This window comes from Etheostoma cragini, chromosome 4, assembly GCF_013103735.1.
Source record: "Etheostoma cragini isolate CJK2018 chromosome 4, CSU_Ecrag_1.0, whole genome shotgun sequence".
Classification (NCBI taxonomy): domain Eukaryota; kingdom Metazoa; phylum Chordata; class Actinopteri; order Perciformes; family Percidae; genus Etheostoma; species Etheostoma cragini.
In genome coordinates, this window is record NC_048410.1 from 15015440 (window position 1) to 15037263 (window position 21824).

The following is a 21824-nucleotide window of genomic DNA, read 5'->3' on the forward strand; positions in this document are numbered from 1 at the left end:
TGTACAATTAGAGGCAGTGGGCCCAACTTGTTAGTGAGTTCATCTTATTAGTAAATTGGTAACCTCATTAATTAGCAGGAGGTTAACAGGTCTATTCTGTGGAGAACACAATTAACCTTGTTGGCTTTGAAATGTAACTATGATGTAAAGTGTGTGATGTGTAAAATGTGTGTGCCTATGCCTGTGCGTGTGCATGTGCGTGTGTGGGTGGTTGCAGAGAGATAGGGAGAGTCTGTGTGAGTGTGTTCGTACCTGTTTGCATGCTCTTATGCATCTGCACATAACATGCACGTCTGAACACGGTACTGTGTTTGTAAACCCGCTGATAAATTGTATTACAGCTATTTATTGACATAAGTGTTTGATATTTCCCATCACTAATTTAAACAACATTTATACGATTGTGCTATATACCATTTTCTGCATGCTATTGCTTTTAAAAAATCAACAAGCAAATTATTTGATGCAAGAAAACAGATTCAAACAAATAAAAAGTGAAAAATATAAAGTTTTACCAAAGAAAAACACAGAACAAAAAAACACTGGAAAGTGAGTCCATAAATACACAAATGAAAGATTTACATAATTAGATCTCTGATTTGTTTTATGTACATACAATAGTATACAGTTGTGTAAAAAGAATGCATTATGACATGGACATTTTAAAACATATGAGGTATACAAGTGAAATCATGTACTGAATAAGGCTCTTTCATTCAGTGAATATCAGGCAAAAATGAAAAGAAACTAAAAGATGAGACAAATCAATAAAAAGGATAAAGCCCTCTCTGGGGCTTTATCCTTTTTATAGTCAGCCCCAGAGTGTTGAGCTGACTATAATAATGGCTTTGCGATGGCTAATCAAGCCGTGGCCACTCTTTCATTTGGTCCTCTCATCTGTGTGAATCTCACATTTGTGGGCACACTGGTAGTACTTTCTTTCCCTAAAAAACTACAGCTGATGACTAGTGGCATCTCAAAGGTGGTGGTAAAGTATTCAAATGCTTCTTTTTTCAGTTTTTCAAATAATTTTGTGTGTGCATTCGCGTGTCCACATTTACACAATGCATTCTGTAGACATTAAAACAAAAAGAGGAGAAATAAAAACACATTCAAAGAAAGGGTAAAATTCCCTTTACTGGAATGTACTGTAGAGATTAGAGAAACCAAGTATTCAAGGATTGTATTGGAGTCCTCAGGTTGGTTGTCATTGCCATGATACACCTCGTCTACTCCAGGTATGTGACACCATTGTGGATATAAGATCTTTGATACAAGAAAAACCTATGAAAATCTGTCTTCTTTTTTTCAACTGTGTTTTGCATGAAAAGGCCGGGATGACATCAATGTAGAATAAAATATCCTTGCCAGATTTGTATTCCCCAGACATGAGTAGTGTTCCATTAAAATTCCAATAGAGGGCGCTGAGAGGCTTCCTTTATTGAGCTGTTTGAAAAAAGATACATGCATGGCCAAACACGCTGAATTTCTCATATAATATCAAGGAGCACTTAGTTAGCGGGCCTTTTACTCTCACACAGATCCCAGAAGGCCTTCTAGGAGGATGAGGGTAAGGGGGACACTCTCACCCGCGTCTCCACAGCCTTATTATTAACGTTGTCGTCCTCCTGAAATAAAGACAGTGTAAATGTTAGCAGTATATACCAGTCAATAAAAATCCAATTCAATGTATAAAGAGAAATCTAATAAATTGAATTTTAATATAATCTGGTTCTCTAAAATTCTGCATAGTTTGCAAAACCTTCTGCAATGTTTCTGTTACAGCTCTGCCAGCCTACTTTCCTTTACTTCCCATGATACCTCAGCCATTCACAGTGCTGCTGATATGGGCAGTAATCCACACGGCTGAGCAGGCCGGCCTGCTGCTTAAAGAAGCACAGAGTCGGGTTTATCTTCATATTCCCCCACTGAATCCTGAGACTGGCCACAGGCACAGAATGACTTGACACACCTTCTGATATTTATTCAAGTTTTAACAGACAACATAGCAGCTGAATGATAGACCTTTACTCAAATGAGCCACAACCTCATCCTGTGCAAGTCACAGCATGTGTTCTGACCGACGCTGAATAAAGTGCACTGAAGTCTGTTTCATTTACGCTTCAGTAGTTCTGCTTCATTGAGCAGAATGAGTTTGTTAACCCATTCTACCATGTAATGAGTGACGCTTACCATGAGTCATGATTCTGTGAGTCTGCATGTGCTTTTGTCCCTTTGTGTCTTTGCGTGTGTGACATTAAAGCAAAGCCACAGATAGCCTTCTCAGGCTAATTATAGCCTGGTGTGCTTGGCCCAGATTATTGGGAGTGTCTAGAGTCAGAAGGTATTGCTGACCTCCCTTGTTCCTGGCTTTGGCCTCCTACATCTGCAGCAGAAAGTTCAAGCGGACTGTGACTTGATCGTGAACGTGAGCTGACACTGCACTGAGGAAACCGATGAAATAAAACGCTAAAGCAGACAAAATCAAAAACAAAAACAAAACTAAATTCTATCTGCCCATAATCCAGCAACATAAACACTTACACAAGCATTCGTACACACACAGATGTATGTGAATGGCTTTTAGTTACTTAATCTCCACAATCATCATTCTGGGACTGTAGTTCTATCAAGGAAGCCACTTACTTTCAGGCCTCTTCAGCTCTCTGCTGATGTTTTGTAACACCGTGCTGACGAAGCAATCACCCTCATTTAATTCACTTCAATCGTGTGCCCATGTCTAGGGAATTCAGTGCTGACAAGGCATCCTTTGATTCCAGCTCTGTTCAGTAATTTGGGGTAAGGGGAAGGTACAGGAGATCAGTCAGAATATACAATCCCAGCATTTAATCAGTCATCACTTCACTTGAGTCTTCTCACTATGCAGGCACGGAATATGTTAATCTACGTACAAATCCAATACTTAAAACGTAACTCACCAAAATGCAACCTAGGGTCTTTTGGTGAATGTACCCGAGTCATACTGTTGTTTAAAAGCAGAATTAGGACGGAAGCGTCACTTTTAAGATTTAATGTATTCTCATTTTTCGGTCAAATGGCCTTTTGAATGGGAGAGCTTGGGGCACTTTTATGGTAGCCTCAAAATATTTTTTTTTAAAACACTAAGAAGGCTCGCCACAACATGAAACTTTGCTCTAAGTATTACCAGGAGCTATATACATGAACTCTAGCATTGAGAACATTGTTTGTGTACACAGATTTTACTAAAAAGAAAGGTTTTGAACATCTCATTGTAGCTGTTGTTTTTTCCGTTTGGCATCCATCTTGCCAGTCAAAAATAGTCGAGAGAGGAGAGTAAAGATGGAAAACTCCTAAAGCTTTGTTCCATAAATGCACGAATAATTTATTGTTTTGTCGTTAGTGAAAAACAATATTGACCTTGTAGTTAAAAAAGGAGCCTCATATAAGAATGACATTTACTCTCCTATGGAGTCAACATTCGGAGCTCGACACTTTTTGACTGGGAGAATGTTGGATAGTGTAAACAACAAATGCTAACGTGAGCTGTTGAAAACTTTTCTTTTTAGTAAAGTCTGTCAACACAAACAATGTACTCAATGCTAGAGTTCATGCGTAGAGCCCTTGGTGATACTTCAAACAAAGTTTCATGTTTTGGCAAAACTTTTTAGTGTTTTAAAAATAACTATTTTGAGGCTAGCATAAAAGTGCCCCAAGCGCTCCCATTCAAAAGGCCATTTGACCAAAAAATGACAATACTGTAAATCCTAAAAGTGGCACTTCCGTCCTAATTATGCTTTTAAACAAAAGTATGACTCGGGTAGATTCACAAACCCTTGGGTTGCATTTTGGCGAGAGTTATGCTTTAATCAATTAATCAAAGTGTGACAGCATTTTATGTTTTCACAGTTTAAAGTCTCTTTGTACTTAATGAAACCAAAATAAAAATATCACCAGCAATCAACCATTTACCAAGTTCCTGCGTTAGGGCTTTTGTAATACACAATTTGTGTATTACAAAAGTGTCACAAAAGTGAATACACATATTATTACATCTTTAAATTAAAGGGTTTCTACAATGACATTGTTTTCACTTGATTTCAAGGTAGCACTTTACATTCCACCACAAGAATAAGATAGTAATAAGAGGCGTATCAGTGTTAAAAAAAAGAAGTAATATACGTATATGTAATAACATGTAATTACTAAGGTAATAACTGGGTAATGCATCACAGTATTAATATGTACTGGGGTGATAAGGTGATAGAAAAGTTGAAAGATACAATAACATGCCATTAACAAGGTAATAACTATGAATGGTTCAATGATAACCATATGTATATCTGGGTAATGGTAATATAGTTATGTTAATATTCTAATAACATGATAATAACGAAGACATATAAGTTGATGTTTTCACAGTATTATAGCCTACTATTAGCTCAATACTTTCCAAATTAGGTAAAACGTATTGGAATTTAAAATTTGTAATACTACAACACACTATAGGTTATACTACGTATACTGTATAACAATACGTTATGTGCGTCCTTTATTCATCTTTCATCTAGCCTACTGTATATACCACCTCATTACAGTGTTGTGTAGTTATATTGTTTTTACAATTTTCATTGCATAATGTCTGTGACTGTAACTGATCATTATGTTTCATGACCCAGTTTCACCCTGTGTAAGTCAAATAAACAGAGTTATGATGATCCCAGTCTCCAGTGCTTGATGGTAGAAGGTGTTAGATATACATATGGTTATCATCGAACCATTCCTAGTTATTACCTTGGTAATTGCATGTTGTTAATATCTGTTACCTTCTTATTACCCCAGTATTACATCTTATTACTGTGATGCATTACCCAGTTATTACCTTAGTAATTACAAGTTATTACCTAAATGTTACCCCACTATTACCATCGTATTACCGTGGTGGACTGTAAAGTGCTACCGATCATCAGGTAACAAAATATTTAACATAAAGACATAAAAAATGTCATTCATTTCATTCTCAACAATAAGAGGATTTAATGGGATACTCACTGATGCACTCAGGATCACTCTTCCTTTATTTCCTCTGTGTATGTGAAATGTATATAATGCAGTTTCATAGGTTTTTCAAGTACATAGCTTCCAATCCATCTCATTTCAACTCTGCATATCCTAAAAAAAAGCACAGTTGATTAAAAATAATCAAGTAAAGCATAACACATCATAATTTCCCAAACATCCATAGTTTACAACGAATAAGAAATTTATAATTCCTGTGGATAGGCAGGTCCCTTGCTGATGCCTCCAAAATCAGTCCATGTATCTAAGTTCAACATTCTGAGTTGCAACAGCCAGTGACTTCAGTTCACTTACCTTCTTTTTTTAGTTCACCAAAATGAAGTGAACTTCTTTCCCAGGCCAGTCAGAGCTGCAAGAATGACAAATAGGTGGCAAATATTAGAACCCAACCTGAACCAACAGTGACAGACTCATTACAGGAAGTCCAGCGACTTAATATTTGCTGTTTTATTTTAAAATGAAAGCTAACACGTAGGTTTAATAATTGCCAGACCGTAATTCAGTTTCTTAAACATTTATTAATTCATGGCTGTACCATCTCCCAGTTTTCCCGCCTGCTCTGCTGCCCCTCCTTGGAGGATTTTAGTGAGAACATTATCCCCTTCCGCAGGTGCCTGTCCTGGTGCAGCGCTGCCTATACCTACAGGTTTGCTACCGATCCCAACAGGGGCGGCCTTGGAGCCTGCAAACAGCACACAACATGACCATCACATATGCTGTTATTTGCTGGTCATTGGGTGATTTATAGTAATAGTGGAACTGAGACTAACCAATGCCTGTAAGAGGAGGAGTAGCTATTTTGGTAGGCTGAGGTGCTGTTGTGACTCCTGTTGTAGGTTTAATTCCTGTTGCTGCTGCTGCAGGTGTAGCATCCATTTTTGTCTGTCAAACAGAAAAGAGACAAATATTATGTTTAGAGCAAAGTTTAAATTGCTACTGTATATAATTTCAAACTATGTTTTATATGTAATCCCATTTGAAACATAATCTCATATAGTATAGTATATATAATCAAAAATGTCATTTTTGTCAATGTTATATTCTATGCCTTTGTCTTTATTGCAGTGTAATTCTTAATTTCCAGTTCCCACCTCGGCCTATGTATAATGCTCAACATGATCTAGAAGTGTCATTTCTAAGTGAGTCAGATTGTTCTCACACTCTACATTCTGAAAGCATGAAACAAACAACCCTTGCTTAATTTTGTGACATTTAAGCCTCTTAGTAATATTTGAATAAGAAAATATCAAACAATACCCGGTGTTCAAGTAGGACATCATCCAAAACAAATTACAAATGCATCATGTATGTTACAGTAAGTAAAATCCGGCGCAGGTCTACTCACTGCTATGAGGGCTGGCTGCCCTGCTGCAGACCCTACTCCTGGTTGGCGTCCCTGTGGTGGGGCTTGGCCAGATTTGGGCTGCTGCTGTGCCGGTCCAGCTCCTGCAGTGGTTGTTGTTGGCTGGCTGCTCTGAGGGGTCTGGCTGTGCTGCTGAGATGGTTGCTGCTGCTGTTGCTGCTGGGCCTGCTGGTTACCATCAAGTGGTTCAGAGCCTGAATGTCTAACAGACTGGCCCTGAACACCTGACCGCTGCTGCCCAGCATGGCCCTGAGAGAGCTGCTGCCCAGCATGGCCCTGAGAGAGCTGCTGCCCAGCATGGCCCTGAGAGAGCTGCTGCCCAGCATGGCCTTGAGAGAGCTGCTGCCCAGCATGGCCCTGAGAGGGCTGCTGCCCGGCATGGCCCTGAGAGGGCTGCTGCCCGGCATGGGCCTGAGAGGGCTGCTGCCCAGCATGGCCCTGAGAGAGCTGCTGCTGCTGTGGTTTAGACCCTGCTGCAGAGGGCTCCTGCCTTCTGGATGTTGTGCGATCTCCTTGGGGTCTCGAGCTTCGTCCCCCAGTGCCTGGGTGATGACCAGAGGCTGAGTCTCGAGAGAAGTCGCCCGAGTTCCGGGGGCTTCCCTGGCTAGAACGGGAGTCTAGACCACCCCTTCTTTGTGTAGATGAGGAGCCTCTCCCATCAGAACGGACAGATGGGTCTTTGGGGTGTGTCCTGGAGGAACGGGACGACCTGGGATCCTCTGAAGTGTGGCGAGAAGAGCTGTGTCTGCTAGAGCTGCTGCCATGGTGACGGTGATCCCGTGTTGTTGTGGAGGAGGTGTGGCGCTGTTGGCTGTACTCATCCTGGGGGCAGTATTCCTCTGGAGGTTCATCGTAATCATGGTAGGTTTGTTTACTACGCCTGCCTGTGGATGAGTGACCTCCACCTCCATGATGTCTTGAGCGATCAGAACGGGCCTCCCGTGGCTTCTCAAACCAATCAGTCTCCTCTTGGCCCAAATGATAGGCTTTTAAAACCAAAACAAACATTATCAGTCAAGTGCTTTATGTGATGAGGAGTAGCATGCAGATTTAAGCCATGCAAAATAACTGGAAAATAATAATCCACATCCCAGAGCCATGCACATTTTTGAGGAATCCAACAGAAAAGAAAACTGAAGAAGAAAATCCGCAAACTTAAAAATTATGAGGGAAAAACTGAAATAAAAAACAGGCATTTTTGGCTTAATTCATCACAGGAAATATTGCATTAAAAAGGCAAGACAGACAAAGTAATAACTCTTCTCAAAATTTTACACTTGGCATGCAGTCCCTTTCTGGCACTCAGGCAGCACAAATTATTCAGCACCAGTTACCTTCGCTGTCTGAAACAGCACAGTGCATGTCATCTACAAGGTAAGGGTCATCTGGTTTATATACATGACTTCTGGGCAGGTCCTTCTTGTGATGGTCCTGCACATCTGGCAACGAATGGCTCGAGCCATACTGATTCCTCGCATCATGGGCATCTGGTATGCCAGAGCTTCTTCCCATGCCTACAGGCTTCCCAACAGGACTGAGTGGACTCTCCTCTTCTGAATTCTGGCTGCGCATGGGAGGCCTTCCACTGCGGCTGCTTCTCTGAGACCGCTCCATGGCATCCCTCTCGTAGGATTTACTTCTGTGGCCTGTTGCATCTCTGGAGGAAATCTTGTCCATACCATATCCAGTAGACCTGGACCTACCAGAGCTGTACATGCGGTCCTCCTCCTCAAGACCTTCACGACTGGTGCCATAATATTTCTGCTGATCATATGCATTCTTCTTCACTCCGTAGGTGACATCATCCTGAAGCTTCTTGGCTCTGGACACAACTGTACAGCTGCCTCCTGTTGATGTGGTCATTGTGTAAGAGGCAAGGTCAGACTCTACATCCCGTGCTTCCTCAATAGGGGAGAATTTAGAAATCTTCTGCTCCATTCCTTGCTTCCTGTGCTTACTACGTTTAGAGGAAACTACTGCGGGGGCGAGATTCTTGGGTGCAAGTTTGTGGCCACTGGAGCTGCTCCGTGATGGTTGTTTATAATCATCATAGTAATAGGATGAGCCTCCACTTCCTGTGGTGCTGGTGCGACTGTCCACTGCACTCTGGTACCCTGTTGTTCCTGTAGGTCTGCCATAAGCATCCAAAGGATCATCTTCAGGCCTACCGTAGGCACTTCCACGTGCAGGGCCATTCTCACTGCGATACCGCCCTCCTACAGGATGGCTTAGAGCATCAGTTGCTTGGCTAGTGTTGTCTTTTGTCAACTCACTGATGTCATCAATCATGACATAGTTCCTAGGAATATTCTGCTCCAGGTTAGAAGTGTAGAGTCCATCTGAAGCATAAGCAGAGGTGGGACTTTCCACAGAGTGAGTCAACCCGGGCTCTGGGGGGCGGTACTGTCCATAAGTATTGCTGTAGACTGAGCCAAAGTTGGTATCTGGAGCTGATGTGGCCACTGACACAGCTGGGTTGCTGATGACTTCATAGTTGGTAGGGAGTTTTTGCTCAAGGTCAGCCAAAGAGGTTTGCCGTGGTCTTTGATGGACTGTAAGGATCTCTGCCTGGGGCTGATAGGAGAGACCAGTTTGATAGGGGCTAGGGTAAGGAAGGCTCTGGTTTGGCATAGGCTGACCAGGTGGATGGAAGCCCTGGTGACCATGCTGCTGCATGCCAAGGTCTGTCTGGTAGGAAGACTGGGTATACATGCGACTGGAATAGGTTCCCTGGCTCTGGTAGCCTGGGCCTGGTGGGGGATGGGGCTGGAATGTTCCTGGCTGGGGTGCAGAGGATGAAGGGTACTGAGGAGGTTGGAAACCTATCTGTTGGTAAGCAGACCCTGGTTGCTGTGTTGAGGGTTGACTTTGAGGGTATGGATAAGACAAATATGATGAGGTTGAGGGATACTGGGAGCCAACATTAAGATCATTTGTAAATTGGCTCAATGGTGCAGTGCTGGGCCTTGTCAACAGACCATTAGCATCAAAAGTTCCTGTTGCAGCTACCAGCCTGAGATTATTGAGCTCACTGTCAGACATGTAGTCCCGAGCATCACCCATACATCTCAGGTAAGCCAGCTCTCTCCTCTCTCTGTCCTTCACCATGGTCTCCTTGCGTTGGGTGATGCCAAGCTCCAAGTAACGTAACTTGGCATCAATCTCTTTCTCTTCTTCCTCCAGTTCAGCCTGCTGCTTACGGAGCTTTGATGACTCTTGTTCCACAGCTTTCAGTTCACTCAGTAGGCCAGCCTTGGTGACTCCCTGGGCAGGTCTGGGTAGGACCCTCTGGGGCATGCCAGGAGAGCTGTACATTTGTGCTGGAGTAACAATAGGGAGCGAAGTCTCTTCTGGAGGGGGGCTGGGGAGAGTCCTCTTTATTTTCCTCATCAGAGAGTTCTGCTGCTGCTGCAGGGAGGCCATCTGCTTGGAGAGGCAGAGACACATTAACAAACACTGAGCTATAAACAGAATGAGTTTATGTTAATTAGAATCATTATTGTACACTGGGTACTCACAGAGGGTCTACACATTTCTTCATCCCTAGACCTAAGTGAAGAGCTATCCAGCCTGATAGGTAGTCAGACTACTTGGTTAATTAATGTAATTAATGTACTAGGGGGACATAAGCTCTATCATTAGTTCAATAAAAGTACTGTAGTTTGCAAATGTTAAAATGTTGTTTCACTGAAGCCAAAGTAGTGGCAGTCAGTGTAGTCAACAAAAACATGTATTATTATTTCAAAGTGTTTCCACTTACAGGTACAATTTAACCATGTTACTCGTTATACTAAAGCAGTAGCATTTATAATATTGTTACCGCGATTAATTAAATAGTCTCTAAATGCAGTGGTTGAATGTAACTATATACTATACATAAGTACAAATTTGAGGTACTTGTATTTGTGGTATCTGAGTCTTTTCTTTTCATGTCACTTTCTACTTACGTATACTCCACAACATTTCAGAGAGAAACTTTTTACTTCTTACTCCTCTAGATTAATCTGACAGCTTTAACATGTTAAACAAAACACATGTAGTTTATTAAATATGAGGTATTATTATAAATTAAACTACCCAATAATACATAATTTCCAGTTTCTAAAATGTGAGAATGTTCAGTACATTTTCCTGATGATACTTGATGAAGTAAAATTTTCAATCCAAGATTTTTACTTTAAACACAGTATTTGAACACGTGTGGTATTATTAATTTTTACTTAAGTAAAGGATCTTAAGCAAATGTACTAATAATAAATGTAGGATCCACAACTATCAGAATAATTCTTTAATCAAAATAATATACTAAACAAGTACATGTGTGTTGAGTAGCTTAGTAAATGTAAACATTATGAATAATAAAAAAAAAATCAAATTGACAGGAGACATCAGTCAGTGTAATAAAGCAATTGTGTTTTGAGTCATCTGATTTTATTCAAATGTATTTGAGAAATATGTTAAGTTACCCTCTACTCTTTTGAGAAAATATCCACCGTATCTGGCCTTTTTTGACATTGCTTCAAATATTTATGTATGGCATGCAGGTAACAGCAATCAAATGTATAAACTACAAATAAAAACACAACATAAAAAGACATCTGTGCTAGTCTAATACTTACAAAATAGTTGTGCTGGGTGGATCCATGGCAAATATTCACAAAAGAACCGTGTATAAAACACTAAAATTAAAGATTAATTTAAATGTGTAAAATGCCTGAAATCTGATTTCTATGTTTGTTTCTCAAACTAATTTTGGTCTAAGTGTAGACAAATGCTAATTTACGTTGACCAGCTGCTAACAATCAGGAAGACAGCAAAGTACCACCAGTATTTCTCCACATTGTATGTCCTCCTGGCAACTCCTAAAGGGTTGCCAGATATAGAAGATATGAAACAGAAAGAGAGAGAGAGAAATAGAGAGAGAGAGAGAGATAGAGCGTGAGAGAGAGTGTGAGAGCAAGAGCGAGAGAGAGAGAGGGGAAAACAGACCAAAAGAGGAAAAATGGAAGACAAGAAAAGAGAAACAGAAAAGGATGATGGGAAAAGATTTTCTGGCATGGCCAGCTGCTCTCATGAGAACATTCTGTCACCTTATTGATGCCAGATCCTGTGTGATCTTCTATGTCCACATACAGCATATTCTGCATACACATGTTCTTTTTAAATTTAGACAATTAATTGACAAATCATTCCCTAATTTTGTGTTTCTCTAAATGCAAAATGGCTAAAACATATTTTTGCTGGGTTTGGCACTGGTATGTTATAATCATGAAACATTAGTTTGATGGCAAAAGATATGACAAATTGTATAAGACCATGCATAATGTCAGTGTGATCTCTATTTCTCTGAATTAATTAAAAAATGCATTTACTATGTTCCTACAAAATACAGAATTTGACATCAGAATAGTACGTATTGTATACTACCAGCAAACACATGTTTTATTTGATCAAATACTCACATTTCCATGAGGGACCTAAGACATTCATGCACAGTTTATTTAAAGAAACTACTCTAGATTGTGCGGGTGTGCTGCATTTCTAAAGACAATATTTGGATAACTGATAATTGAAATTGTGATTGTTTCGTACCTGACTGTTGGACATAGCTTGCTGATGATATGGGGAGAACCTGTTCTTGGCAGGGTCATCTGATGTTGGGCTGAGAGGCTTGGGATCTGACATGGAGCGCTGCACACTTTTTATTGGTCTTGGTAGGGTCTGGTGGCGCTGGGGTGATTCAGCAGTAAAGGCCTTCTGCTGGGGTGTAACGTGGGCCTTGTTAAGTTTCTCCTGGGAGGCAAATGTTGTCTCCAGCATGCGATGAGGAGACAATGGAGATACAGGGGAGTATAGCACCTGGGGAGATTTGGGGGGCTGGCGAGAAGGAGACTCATTTTGTTGATAGCCAATTTCCAAGGGGTCTGGTTTTCTTCTCTCAAATTTAGCAACTCCTTGGAGTCGAGGAGAGGTTGGATCAGTTGTGTTTGCACCTACTATATGCAGACTTGTGGAGTACGGACTAATAGTTGTAGGGACACTCAGCTGGGGGACGACCACACCCTGAGACTGAGACTCTGGTTCTGTCTGGCAAGCCAGACTCTCTCCTTTGTGGGTCCTTTCAGGGGCCGCTATGTAATGTAATAAATCAACCTTTGAGGTTTCTGCCATGGTTATGTGGATAGCTGGCGAGATCCTGCTAAGTTGGTCAGGCTCTGTTTGGCATGATGAATCATTGGTGGTCTGAATAGCTATACTTGCAGAAGCCACTTTAAAGGACCCTTCTGGTTTAGCCTCACCACTGGACTCAGAGTGCTTTGATACACGTGATCGCCTGCGCCTCACTGGCTGCTGGTCCCAATCTCCCTGGTCCTCCTCATCGGTCTGCACACTGCAGTCCGCAATTCGCCTTGTTCTCCTGCGCCTGTTCATGAATCTGTCCTCTCCATCTTCATCATCTGTTTGCACACAGCTGTCTGTAATCCTCTTCCCAGCGTCCTCCTCTGAGCCATCCCTCAGCCGAGGCATGGAATTCTGCTTTTTCATAATCTTGGAATCAACCTGTTTGTCACTGCTTCTCAATGACATTTCAGAGGCAGAACTATGAATAGGTCGAGCAGCCACCACGGCTTGGACTACTTGCCCATCCTGCCAAAATTTAACACTCTGTCCATCTTGTTGAATAACTCTACCACTCTGGTCACAAATAATGAACCCTTGAGGGTGCCCTCCTCCAACAACTACCCCTTGTATAGCACCCTGGGCAGATGTTGCTGCTGCTGCTGCTGCCGCCACTGCTGATGCCGCTGCTGCTGCCTCCGCTGCTGCAGTAGCAGCTGCTGCCTCAACTGCTGCTGTCTTTTGCCTTTTCTGCTCCTCCAACTGCTGCTGAAGCTGGTGCTGCAGAGACTGAATTTGTTCAAGCTGCATTCTCTGTTGGGCCAGTTGTTCTCTTTGCATAATGAGCTGTGTCTCCCGCTCTGCCTGCTGTTGGTGTAGGACTTGCTGTTTGATTGTCTGCAGTTCTTGAATCTCACGCTGAACAATTAGTTGTTCTTTTTCTCTGTGTCGCTGAAGCTCCATACGGTCTCTTTCAAGCTCCTCATGTAGGCGCAACTGTCGTAATTTTTCCAGTTCAACACGCTCTCGCTCTAGCTGCAACACATGCTCTTGTTGCTGACTCAGTCTCTCATCTTCCTTAGATTTCTGGGGTTCCATGGGAGGAGAAAGTTTGGAATGTGGTGCTAGGGCAGTGCAGTGTGATGTTTCTTGTGGCTGACCCTGTTGCAAAACTAATGGTTGAGGTTGACTGAGGGGTTGAACTTGAGGTTGGGTTTGAGTCAAAGATAAAGGTTCAGTTTGAGTAGGTAACTGGTGTAGCTGCATTTGATTCTGCAATGGCTGAACAGTTGGAGGATGACCTTGAGCTTGAGAGGGGGGCGTAACACTCTGTGAGGTAAGTTGCGAGCGGTCTATCTGTTGATCTGACATGGTTTGTATACCAGTTGGTGGTACATTTTGTGCTCCTAAGTGTGCTCCTGTTTGGATGGGTGCAAGGGTTGCAGCTGTTTGAGCAACAACTGTTGTTAAAGGCTTTCCAAGGTACATAGGAGTTTCCTGGTGTGAGCTGCTTGCATCAGGCACACTTCCTGATGGTGTGGCTGAAGTAGGATACTGGTTTGGAGTGGGGTAGGAATATGGTCCCTGCGTGGACAGAGGCATTCTGGGAGTCACTTGAGGCAACCTAGTAAGGCTAGCCAATGGTACAGGAGTTACACCTGTAGGGTAAGGTCTGTAAATTCCTCTAGGGATGGGGCGAAGGACAGAGGAAGGCTGGGTGGTAATTGGCAAGGTGGAGGCTATGGGAGTGTTGATGGTGGAATATATCATGCCATCACCTCCTCTCATAGCAGCAGGGTACAAGGCCCGTATACTTGCTTGTCTAGCATTTATTAGATTTGTTAGGGTTTGGCCATTTGCTGTTGCTCTTCCATCTGGGCCATACAGTAGATTTGCTCTTATTGATGCTAAGCTTTGCTGGAGGTTTAGCCTAGCTAAGGGACCACCCCTTCCAGCCCCATATGGTACCAGTTCAGGGTTATTTCCGTAACGGCTCCCAAACTGGTCCACAGAGTTAAGAGCTGCACACATGCGACTGATCTCCCTGGCAGTGGTTGCACTGTATTGCGCCAGATTGGAGTCCTGTGGTCCTGTTAGGTCACGTGAAGTGAAGGCATAGTCAGAATTGATATTTGACATGGAACCATATCGGCGAAGGGGTAATGAAGGGCCTGCAACATCTCCTTGGTGACGCAAGTCTGTATAAGATCCATACTGTGCTCCAATTCCAAGGTATCCACTATCATAAGCCTGATTCACGCTGCTAAGATCTACTGCCAGCCCCCCCTGGGCATTACTCTGATAGTGACCAGCATCAGTCATGGAGGGTAGATTAGTATCAGACATGGAGGGCTGAATTCTTCCTGAGGGGACTGTGGGTTGTTGATATGGTTTATGTTCCTCTGTCACTCCTTGAGACTGATGGTATTGTTGTTGTTGTTGTTGTTGTTGTTGATATTGCTGCTGCTGTTGTTGTTGTTGCTGTTGTTGTTGATGATGATGTTGATTATGATGTTGTTGTTGTTGTTGATGTTGTTGTTGTTGTTGTTGGCTGACATTGTAGTGTGGTGGATGGGCAGGGTGGGCTGCTTGAGAGGTTTCAGTAATGGGGTTTTTATCTAAAGATACTGTTGTAGGCTTCTGAGTGAATGACCCTGGACAGGAACCAGCAAAGGGCAATTTATAAACAACATCACAACAAGCCACTTGGTTTTCTGGTTTGATCTGTCCAGTGAGATCCAAAACCTGAGGTGGGGGAGGAGGTTCCTCTCGCGTAACCAGTTGAGTAACTGTGCCCCCCTGTGATTTATTACTTTCATCTAATTGCACCATCATAACATGGGGCTTACCTGTGGACAAGTTCATAACTGTTGGCTTGTTTTTTAGCTCTAAGGCAACTCCAGCATAGACTTCATGGGCAGCATTGGAAGCAGGAGCACCAGACACTGATGGTGAAGTCAGCGGAGATACTCTAGAAATGGCACTTGCAGTCACTGCAGGCTGGGCACTACTTGTCTGGCTCACTACAAGATCTTTTTTCATCAGCAGTGGCTGGACCTGATTAGCTAAATTGTAACGAGCAAAAGAGGATTGCTGATGATGCTGCTGGAGTTGCTGCTCAAGAAGCTGTTGCTGCTGCAGGAGCTTCTGTTGCTGTAACTGCAGTTGTTGCTGTTGTATACCCAGGTTCTCCAGGCAGGCATCAATTTTGGGAATCGATGGGTCAGTAATTGGTGGCTTGCTCTGGGTTAAACACACAGCTGATCCAACACCCTGTCCCAAATCCATACGGTTTTGCAAAGGATCACCATATACAACTTGTTGCTTGGGTTGGGACATAAACATAGAACCTGCAACTGTGACACTAACTGTGGTCGGTGTTGATACAGATATGTGCGGTTGCTCTTGTGAATTCAGGTTCATAATGAGAGGTTGCACTGCTGTATGTCGACCAGATGGGTGCTCTGCTCCTAAAGAGTATCTCCTTGTATCGGTGGCAAGGGATGTTAAGTCCATTCCCTGGTCTGTCATTATAATTGGAGCCGGCCTCATTGGGGCTCTTAGATCCACCACATTAGTGTTTGGAATATTTGACATTTTACATAGAGATATGTTTTCTATAGATCCACGACTATGTGCAGTTGTGGTCACAGTGCTACTACCAAGATTTACTTTTTCAAAATTGTGAGCCATCTGTAAGGAACGTTTAGGAGACTGTTGTGATGAATGCATCTGTGGTGATGTTGGGGAACTAGTCGAAGGGGGCTGGGAACTATACAACGTTTTACAACTGACCTGTGTTGGTGATGACAAAGGGGAAGTAGAAGAATTTACAGTAATTGGCTTGGCAGGACTAGTTGTATCAGAGCCTAGTGTTATCACCATTACTGGTGAATCTTGGGAAGATTGCTGTCGTGCAAGACGTGGCGAAATTGCCCTTTGAGGCGCCTGCGCTCCATGGGATGCTACAGCTGATGTAGGAACACCTGGCAAAGATGGTAGCTGCCTGCCACTACCACCAGTGGGTCTAAGGGATGGCGTATGTGTTGGGCTTTGTACTGGAGAAGCAGTGGGGGAGGCCGAGGGGCTAGGACTTTTGAAAAGGGAGAAGACTTTGGAGGTTAGGGAGGATGCTCCAGGGTCAGATGATGCCTGTGTTGGCTTCTGGGAGCCTGCTCTGTTGCTAGCAGGCACTGTGCTACCTGCCTGGCGATTTGTGGCAGTCTGACTGACTTGGGCTTTGGTCGTGGCAATTCCAACAACACCTTCAATTTTGGCACTTTGTGTCATTATCCTATTTTGTGTTTCTTTTGATAGATGCTGTGCTGCATGAATTCCTGGAATTCTTGGATCATTCCCAGTTGTGGAGAAGGACATAGGTGCAGCAACCTGTGTTGGGCTTGAGCCCGGGGTTAGGACAGTTCCTGCTTCAAGATGATGTTTACTGTCCGGCTGAGAGGCACCTTTCTGCTGATTAGTTGTATGCCCTTGCCTCTGCATTAGCTGTGCTTTCTTCATCATCTCTTCATAGACCTCCTCTGCACTTTTTAATGTTTTATCAGATGGTGATGTTGCTGATGTCTTTTCTGTTGGGGAGTAGAGTGATGTGAAAGTTGGAAGGTTATATTCATTTCCTGATTTGTAAAGCTTTCCACCAATCATCTCAAAGCCCTCTGCCTCTGAGTCCATAGATGGTGAGTATTCAGAACATGATGATCTGTGAAGCTCCTCCATCTCTGCAGCCTGCCTCAGCTCTTCTGTAGGTGATGCATCCTCAATGGGAGAGAGATTACTGGGGGGAGTTTTGGATCTCTCCCGACGTCTCTGTGCCCGTAGCTCTTCTTTATCCCTCTTTGTTTTTCGAGCAGTACTCCGGATCCTCTGTTGCTCTAGATCTCTCATCTGCTCCTGTTCTCTAAGTAGTTCTTCCTCCTCTCTGAGCTCATCCTCCTCAGATGAGTCCTCAATAGTGGGAAGAAGTGGACCATGGGACCGATGTCGAGCCTTCCTCTGCTGCTTTGCCTCCTCTAGTCTTGCCCTACGACTAGGGCTGCTGTCACTGTCATCCTCCATGGATGACACAGATGTGGGGGATGTTCCAGAGGTGTAGCTGGGAGTGGTGGCAGGTAAGGTGGAAGAATATTCTCCCTTAGACCGCTCCTCGGGAGAACCAGTCAGACTTTCCATTTCTAGCTCTGGTTCTCGCAGGTCATGCTCAGTACTTAGCTCCATGTCTCGGTTGTAGCTGTTGGTGTTATTCAGCTCAATGGTCTTAAAACGACGAAGGCCTCCAGCCATTACAACATCTTCCTCTTCATTTGTCTCTGATGTCTTGGTGTCATCCTCAAAACTATTAGAATGATGAGAGAGTCGCCGTCTCTCTTTGCTCAAATCCCCACTGGTTTTATTTCCCCTTCTAGTCTTCTGGGTTCCATGCTCTTCCATCTCCTCTTCATCTGCACTCATCTCAATAATTTGCCTCCTCATATATTCCTCATCTGTTACATCTTTATGTGACTTCTTCTGTCTTACAGGCAATGGTGAGAGACCACTTTCACTGCTGTCCTCCACATAATCATGGCGAAGCTTACAACTTAGTTCATCCTCTGATTCATCCCTTGCTGCATCATCATCAGGGTTGTAGTCTCGACCCTGTCCCACAGACAGTGAATGTGGCCTGTGCTTCTGGTCTGATGCCATCTTTGACTCTAGTAAAGGCTTCATGGAGCTTTCCAGCTTGGTGATTTCTGAGGGCAAGGAAGCACCTCTTTCACTGAGTTTGACTCCTTCTTCCCGGATCTGTCCTGTAATCTCCCCATGAGAGCTGGAGATCCCATCTGAGGAGTATCCAGTGTCACTTAGACTCTGTGTACTTGATTTGTTGTAATCCTGAAAAAAGAGAAAGAGAAGGAAATAGGTCAGAAGCAAACATAAGGCATTTCTTTCCCTAACTAACTCACCTCATTGTCTATTACAGGCCTTAGAGCACACCTTGTGTCCCATTATTTCATTAAATTGTTCAGCAATCACATTTTCATGAGCGTTATAGATTAGATGTAGTAAAAGTAATGCACTTGACTTAATACAATCAAAATAGTCTCTAACACTTATTAGAGAACAATTACATTGGAACAAACAAAACCTTTAAATCAAACAAATATAGTGAAAGTTTAGGCTAAAATCAACCCAAATATTTACTATTACGTTTTGGTTTAGAAGTCAAGCGTATCTGACTTATACATTTGTTGCCCTGAAACAAGAGTAACTTAATTTCCACATTTGTTTTATCTAAAGAAGCACTGAATTCTAATCAAAGCTTTTGTTTTGACTTGTTTGTGAACATAATCTTATTTTGTAGATTATTATCGCTATTGATCATATTCTGTTGATTTGGGTTGAGTTTGCCATTCAAGGTTATGTACACACAGATGGATAAATACACTGACACATAGAGTGAATATAACAGACAGTTAAACATACAAACATCTACAGACAAATGTCATTTGGTTACATGCTTGATTGCCACCTTTGATGCATTCTCCTTTGCATTCTTCGGACCATTGAAGAATAACGAACATGCGTAGAATGCTTAAAATATCATCACAAAGTGTCACAGCAAACAAAAAGCTTGCGTTGATACAAATAAAATTGTACAAAACCAGCCGGAGGAATGGGGGAACTGGCTGAAGATAAGGAATGATCACTGAGACAATGATGACGATGATGATGAGGATGACGACAATGATAAGGATGAAGATGGTGGTGGTGAGGAAGATGATGACGATGATAATAAAAAATATAAATATGATAAGGATGAATACAGTGATGACGATGATGAAGATGATGATGAAGATGAAGGTGGTGGTGATGGTGATGATGATGTTGATTATGATGATGGTGATAGGGATGAGGATGGTAATGATAAGGATATTTTGATGAAGAAAGTTGTATTGACATGAAATTGTTTCAGTAAAGGGAGTGATATGATGAAACACAAATGTATGTGAAGTCAATGATACTAACAAAGGGTAGAAAGGAGAAGAAGAGCAATAAAATATTAGATAACAAACATGTTAACTACATAAATTATAATTACGAGAAGCATAAAAAAAGTGATGCAAAAAAAAGCGACAGTAGTGATGTGGAATGAATAAATAAAAGGATTATGATATGATGACAAGATGATTCTGAGAAATGGTTACAATTACTTGAATGGAGCCAAAAATAAAAATGGAAAATCAAGAGTAATAAATGAAGGCGAAGAAGTTGCAGGTAGCTCACTTCATGGTGTTTTGACTTGTGTGTATCTTCAGAAATCTTCATGTCTTTTGGTGAAGTGACAGTCTCTGACAATGCCTTCTTTGGAGAGGCCTTGCTGTCTTCTTTTAGAGATTTGGATGTGACTTTGGTCTTCTCCTGGCTCTGCGGCTGTTTGCGGGCCTGGTTGTTACCTGTGGGTTTAGACTGAGTGGGTGCTGTTTTTGATGGGGTGGGAGAGGTCTTGGTATGGTTGGGTGTGACTTTACCAGGGGTGGCCTTGGCACCAGAAGGATGAGAAGGGTCCTTCGTCTGAGCAGAGGGCTGAGCAGACCCCTTTGTCTGAGTCTGCCCTTTGACCTGGCTCTGGCCCTTTATTTGATTAGCAGACTGAACAGTGCCCTTACTCTGAGCAGGTGATTGATTAAGACCTTTAATTTGAGGTCCCTTACTCTGGGCTGAGAGCTGTGTTGGACCCTTAGTTTGGAATGGAGGCTGAGCTGAACCCTTAGGTTGAGAAATAGTTTGGACAGAACCCTTGGTTTGAGGGGAAACTTGGCTGGGCCCCTTGGTATGAGGGGCAGGCCCAGCATGTTTCACAGAAGAGACAGGGCCACTTACTTGGAGACCCGGTGGTTTCTGTTGTTGTTGATGACCTGTGGGCCTAGGCCCTAAAAATTGATTTGGCCCTTTCTGCTGAGGTTGTTGTTGATTGGCTGTAGTGGGTGGCCGGGGGGATCCCAAGGGCTGTGAACCAGGAGCTGGAATATCTCCCAAGCTTCCTGACAGAGCCCTCTGCGTCTGGCAATTCAAGCACAACCATTCTTTCTTCTGAAAAACAAGAACAAAGAGAACATCAATTAAAACTCTTTGAAATAGAATAATCTAAGGACATGCATTCTTGTACCAAACTCTAGTATTCGTTTACATTATTCAGCAAAACAAACTCTTAGTGTCACCTGGATTCCACCTGGTGCCAAAAATGAGCAAAAAAAGGAATCTACATATGTGACTACATACAGAAAAGTATGAACAACATTCATGTTTACTTTGGTATTGACAATGTGTCATCACATTATCTGATTATTATGTGTGAAGATTGATTGGTACAGAAACATGAATGTGTCTGTAGTTGCTGTAATAACGGTCATCTAGTGCCTAGGACTCAGTATACCAAGTCTCAAAAACTAAATATTTGAAAGCCTGTCCAAACAAGGCCTTTTATCTCTTGGTGAAGACTTAATCATTTGACAACATTAAGCACTCTCAAACAGGGTACACAGAGGAAGAAAACTGTGTGAATACAAATTAACACATCTGTTATTATATTGGAGGGTACAATTGTCATTAGACCTTTTATGGAGCCACAGCAAACCTATAATCTGCAAGAGTAGGATTTGTCCTTCACTGTTATCCTCACTGAGCCCTATGTGTGAAGGTAGTTACAAATTCTGACAGAGCTAAACATAAAAGACAGTATATTAACATAAACACATTTAATTGAAGGCCAATGCTGCAGATCGATGAAACGATGGAAAGAAATGGTTATGACACAGGTTATGAAAGCTGAAAAGAGAAGTGGCCGCACCATTTTGGAAACGCAGCCTTCCGTTTTTATGATAATCATCTATGCCCGAGGCCTGAAGAGCAAGCATTCTTGAGTCACAGACTCATACAACAAAATGAATGACCTCATAAACACCTCTAGTGCTGATTTGGTCTGCCCAATAAATCATTACTTATATTGGTGTCATAAGCATAAATAGAGAAACATGCCCAGAAACAGCTAAAAAATAAAAACAATGCAGGTGTTCAATGACTCAGAGGGCAGAGACAGTCAAGCTTAAAAGGTTGCTTTTTTTTTTTTTACAAAATAATTTTTACTCACATTGCAACTATCAAATGTAATTGGTGCTCATAAAAGTTATTGGGATTCTGTCACTTCTGTCAAATGTCTGACATGGAGGGAGGCTTAAAGAAGAGTTATCAGCCTGGATGATATAAATAACTGAGAAAAGCCTGCATT

General features: G+C 42.4%; 1 protein-coding gene across 2 annotated transcripts in view; it reads right to left on the bottom strand.

Moving 5' to 3' along the window:
- The window catches only part of bsnb (bassoon (presynaptic cytomatrix protein) b), a 60699-nt gene continuing 38875 nt past the window's right edge, over positions 1-21824 (bottom strand). Inside the window, exons 4-13 of one of the 2 annotated variants that reach the window (XM_034869057.1) lie at positions 19823-20629; positions 12014-18430; positions 7756-9844; positions 6404-7407; positions 5829-5940; positions 5594-5740; positions 5353-5407; positions 5032-5151; positions 2647-2782; positions 1-1628 (exon numbers count right to left, since the gene is read on the bottom strand). In XM_034869057.1, the coding sequence (XP_034724948.1) occupies positions 5367-5407; positions 5594-5740; positions 5829-5940; positions 6404-7407; positions 7756-9844; positions 12014-18430; positions 19823-20629 (10617 nt within the window). In that variant the 3' untranslated portion in view covers positions 1-1628; positions 2647-2782; positions 5032-5151; positions 5353-5366. The remainder of the gene's footprint in view (positions 1629-2646; positions 2783-5031; positions 5152-5352; positions 5408-5593; positions 5741-5828; positions 5941-6403; positions 7408-7755; positions 9845-12013; positions 18431-19822; positions 20630-21824) is intronic. The other variant, XM_034869058.1, reaches the window with a different exon arrangement.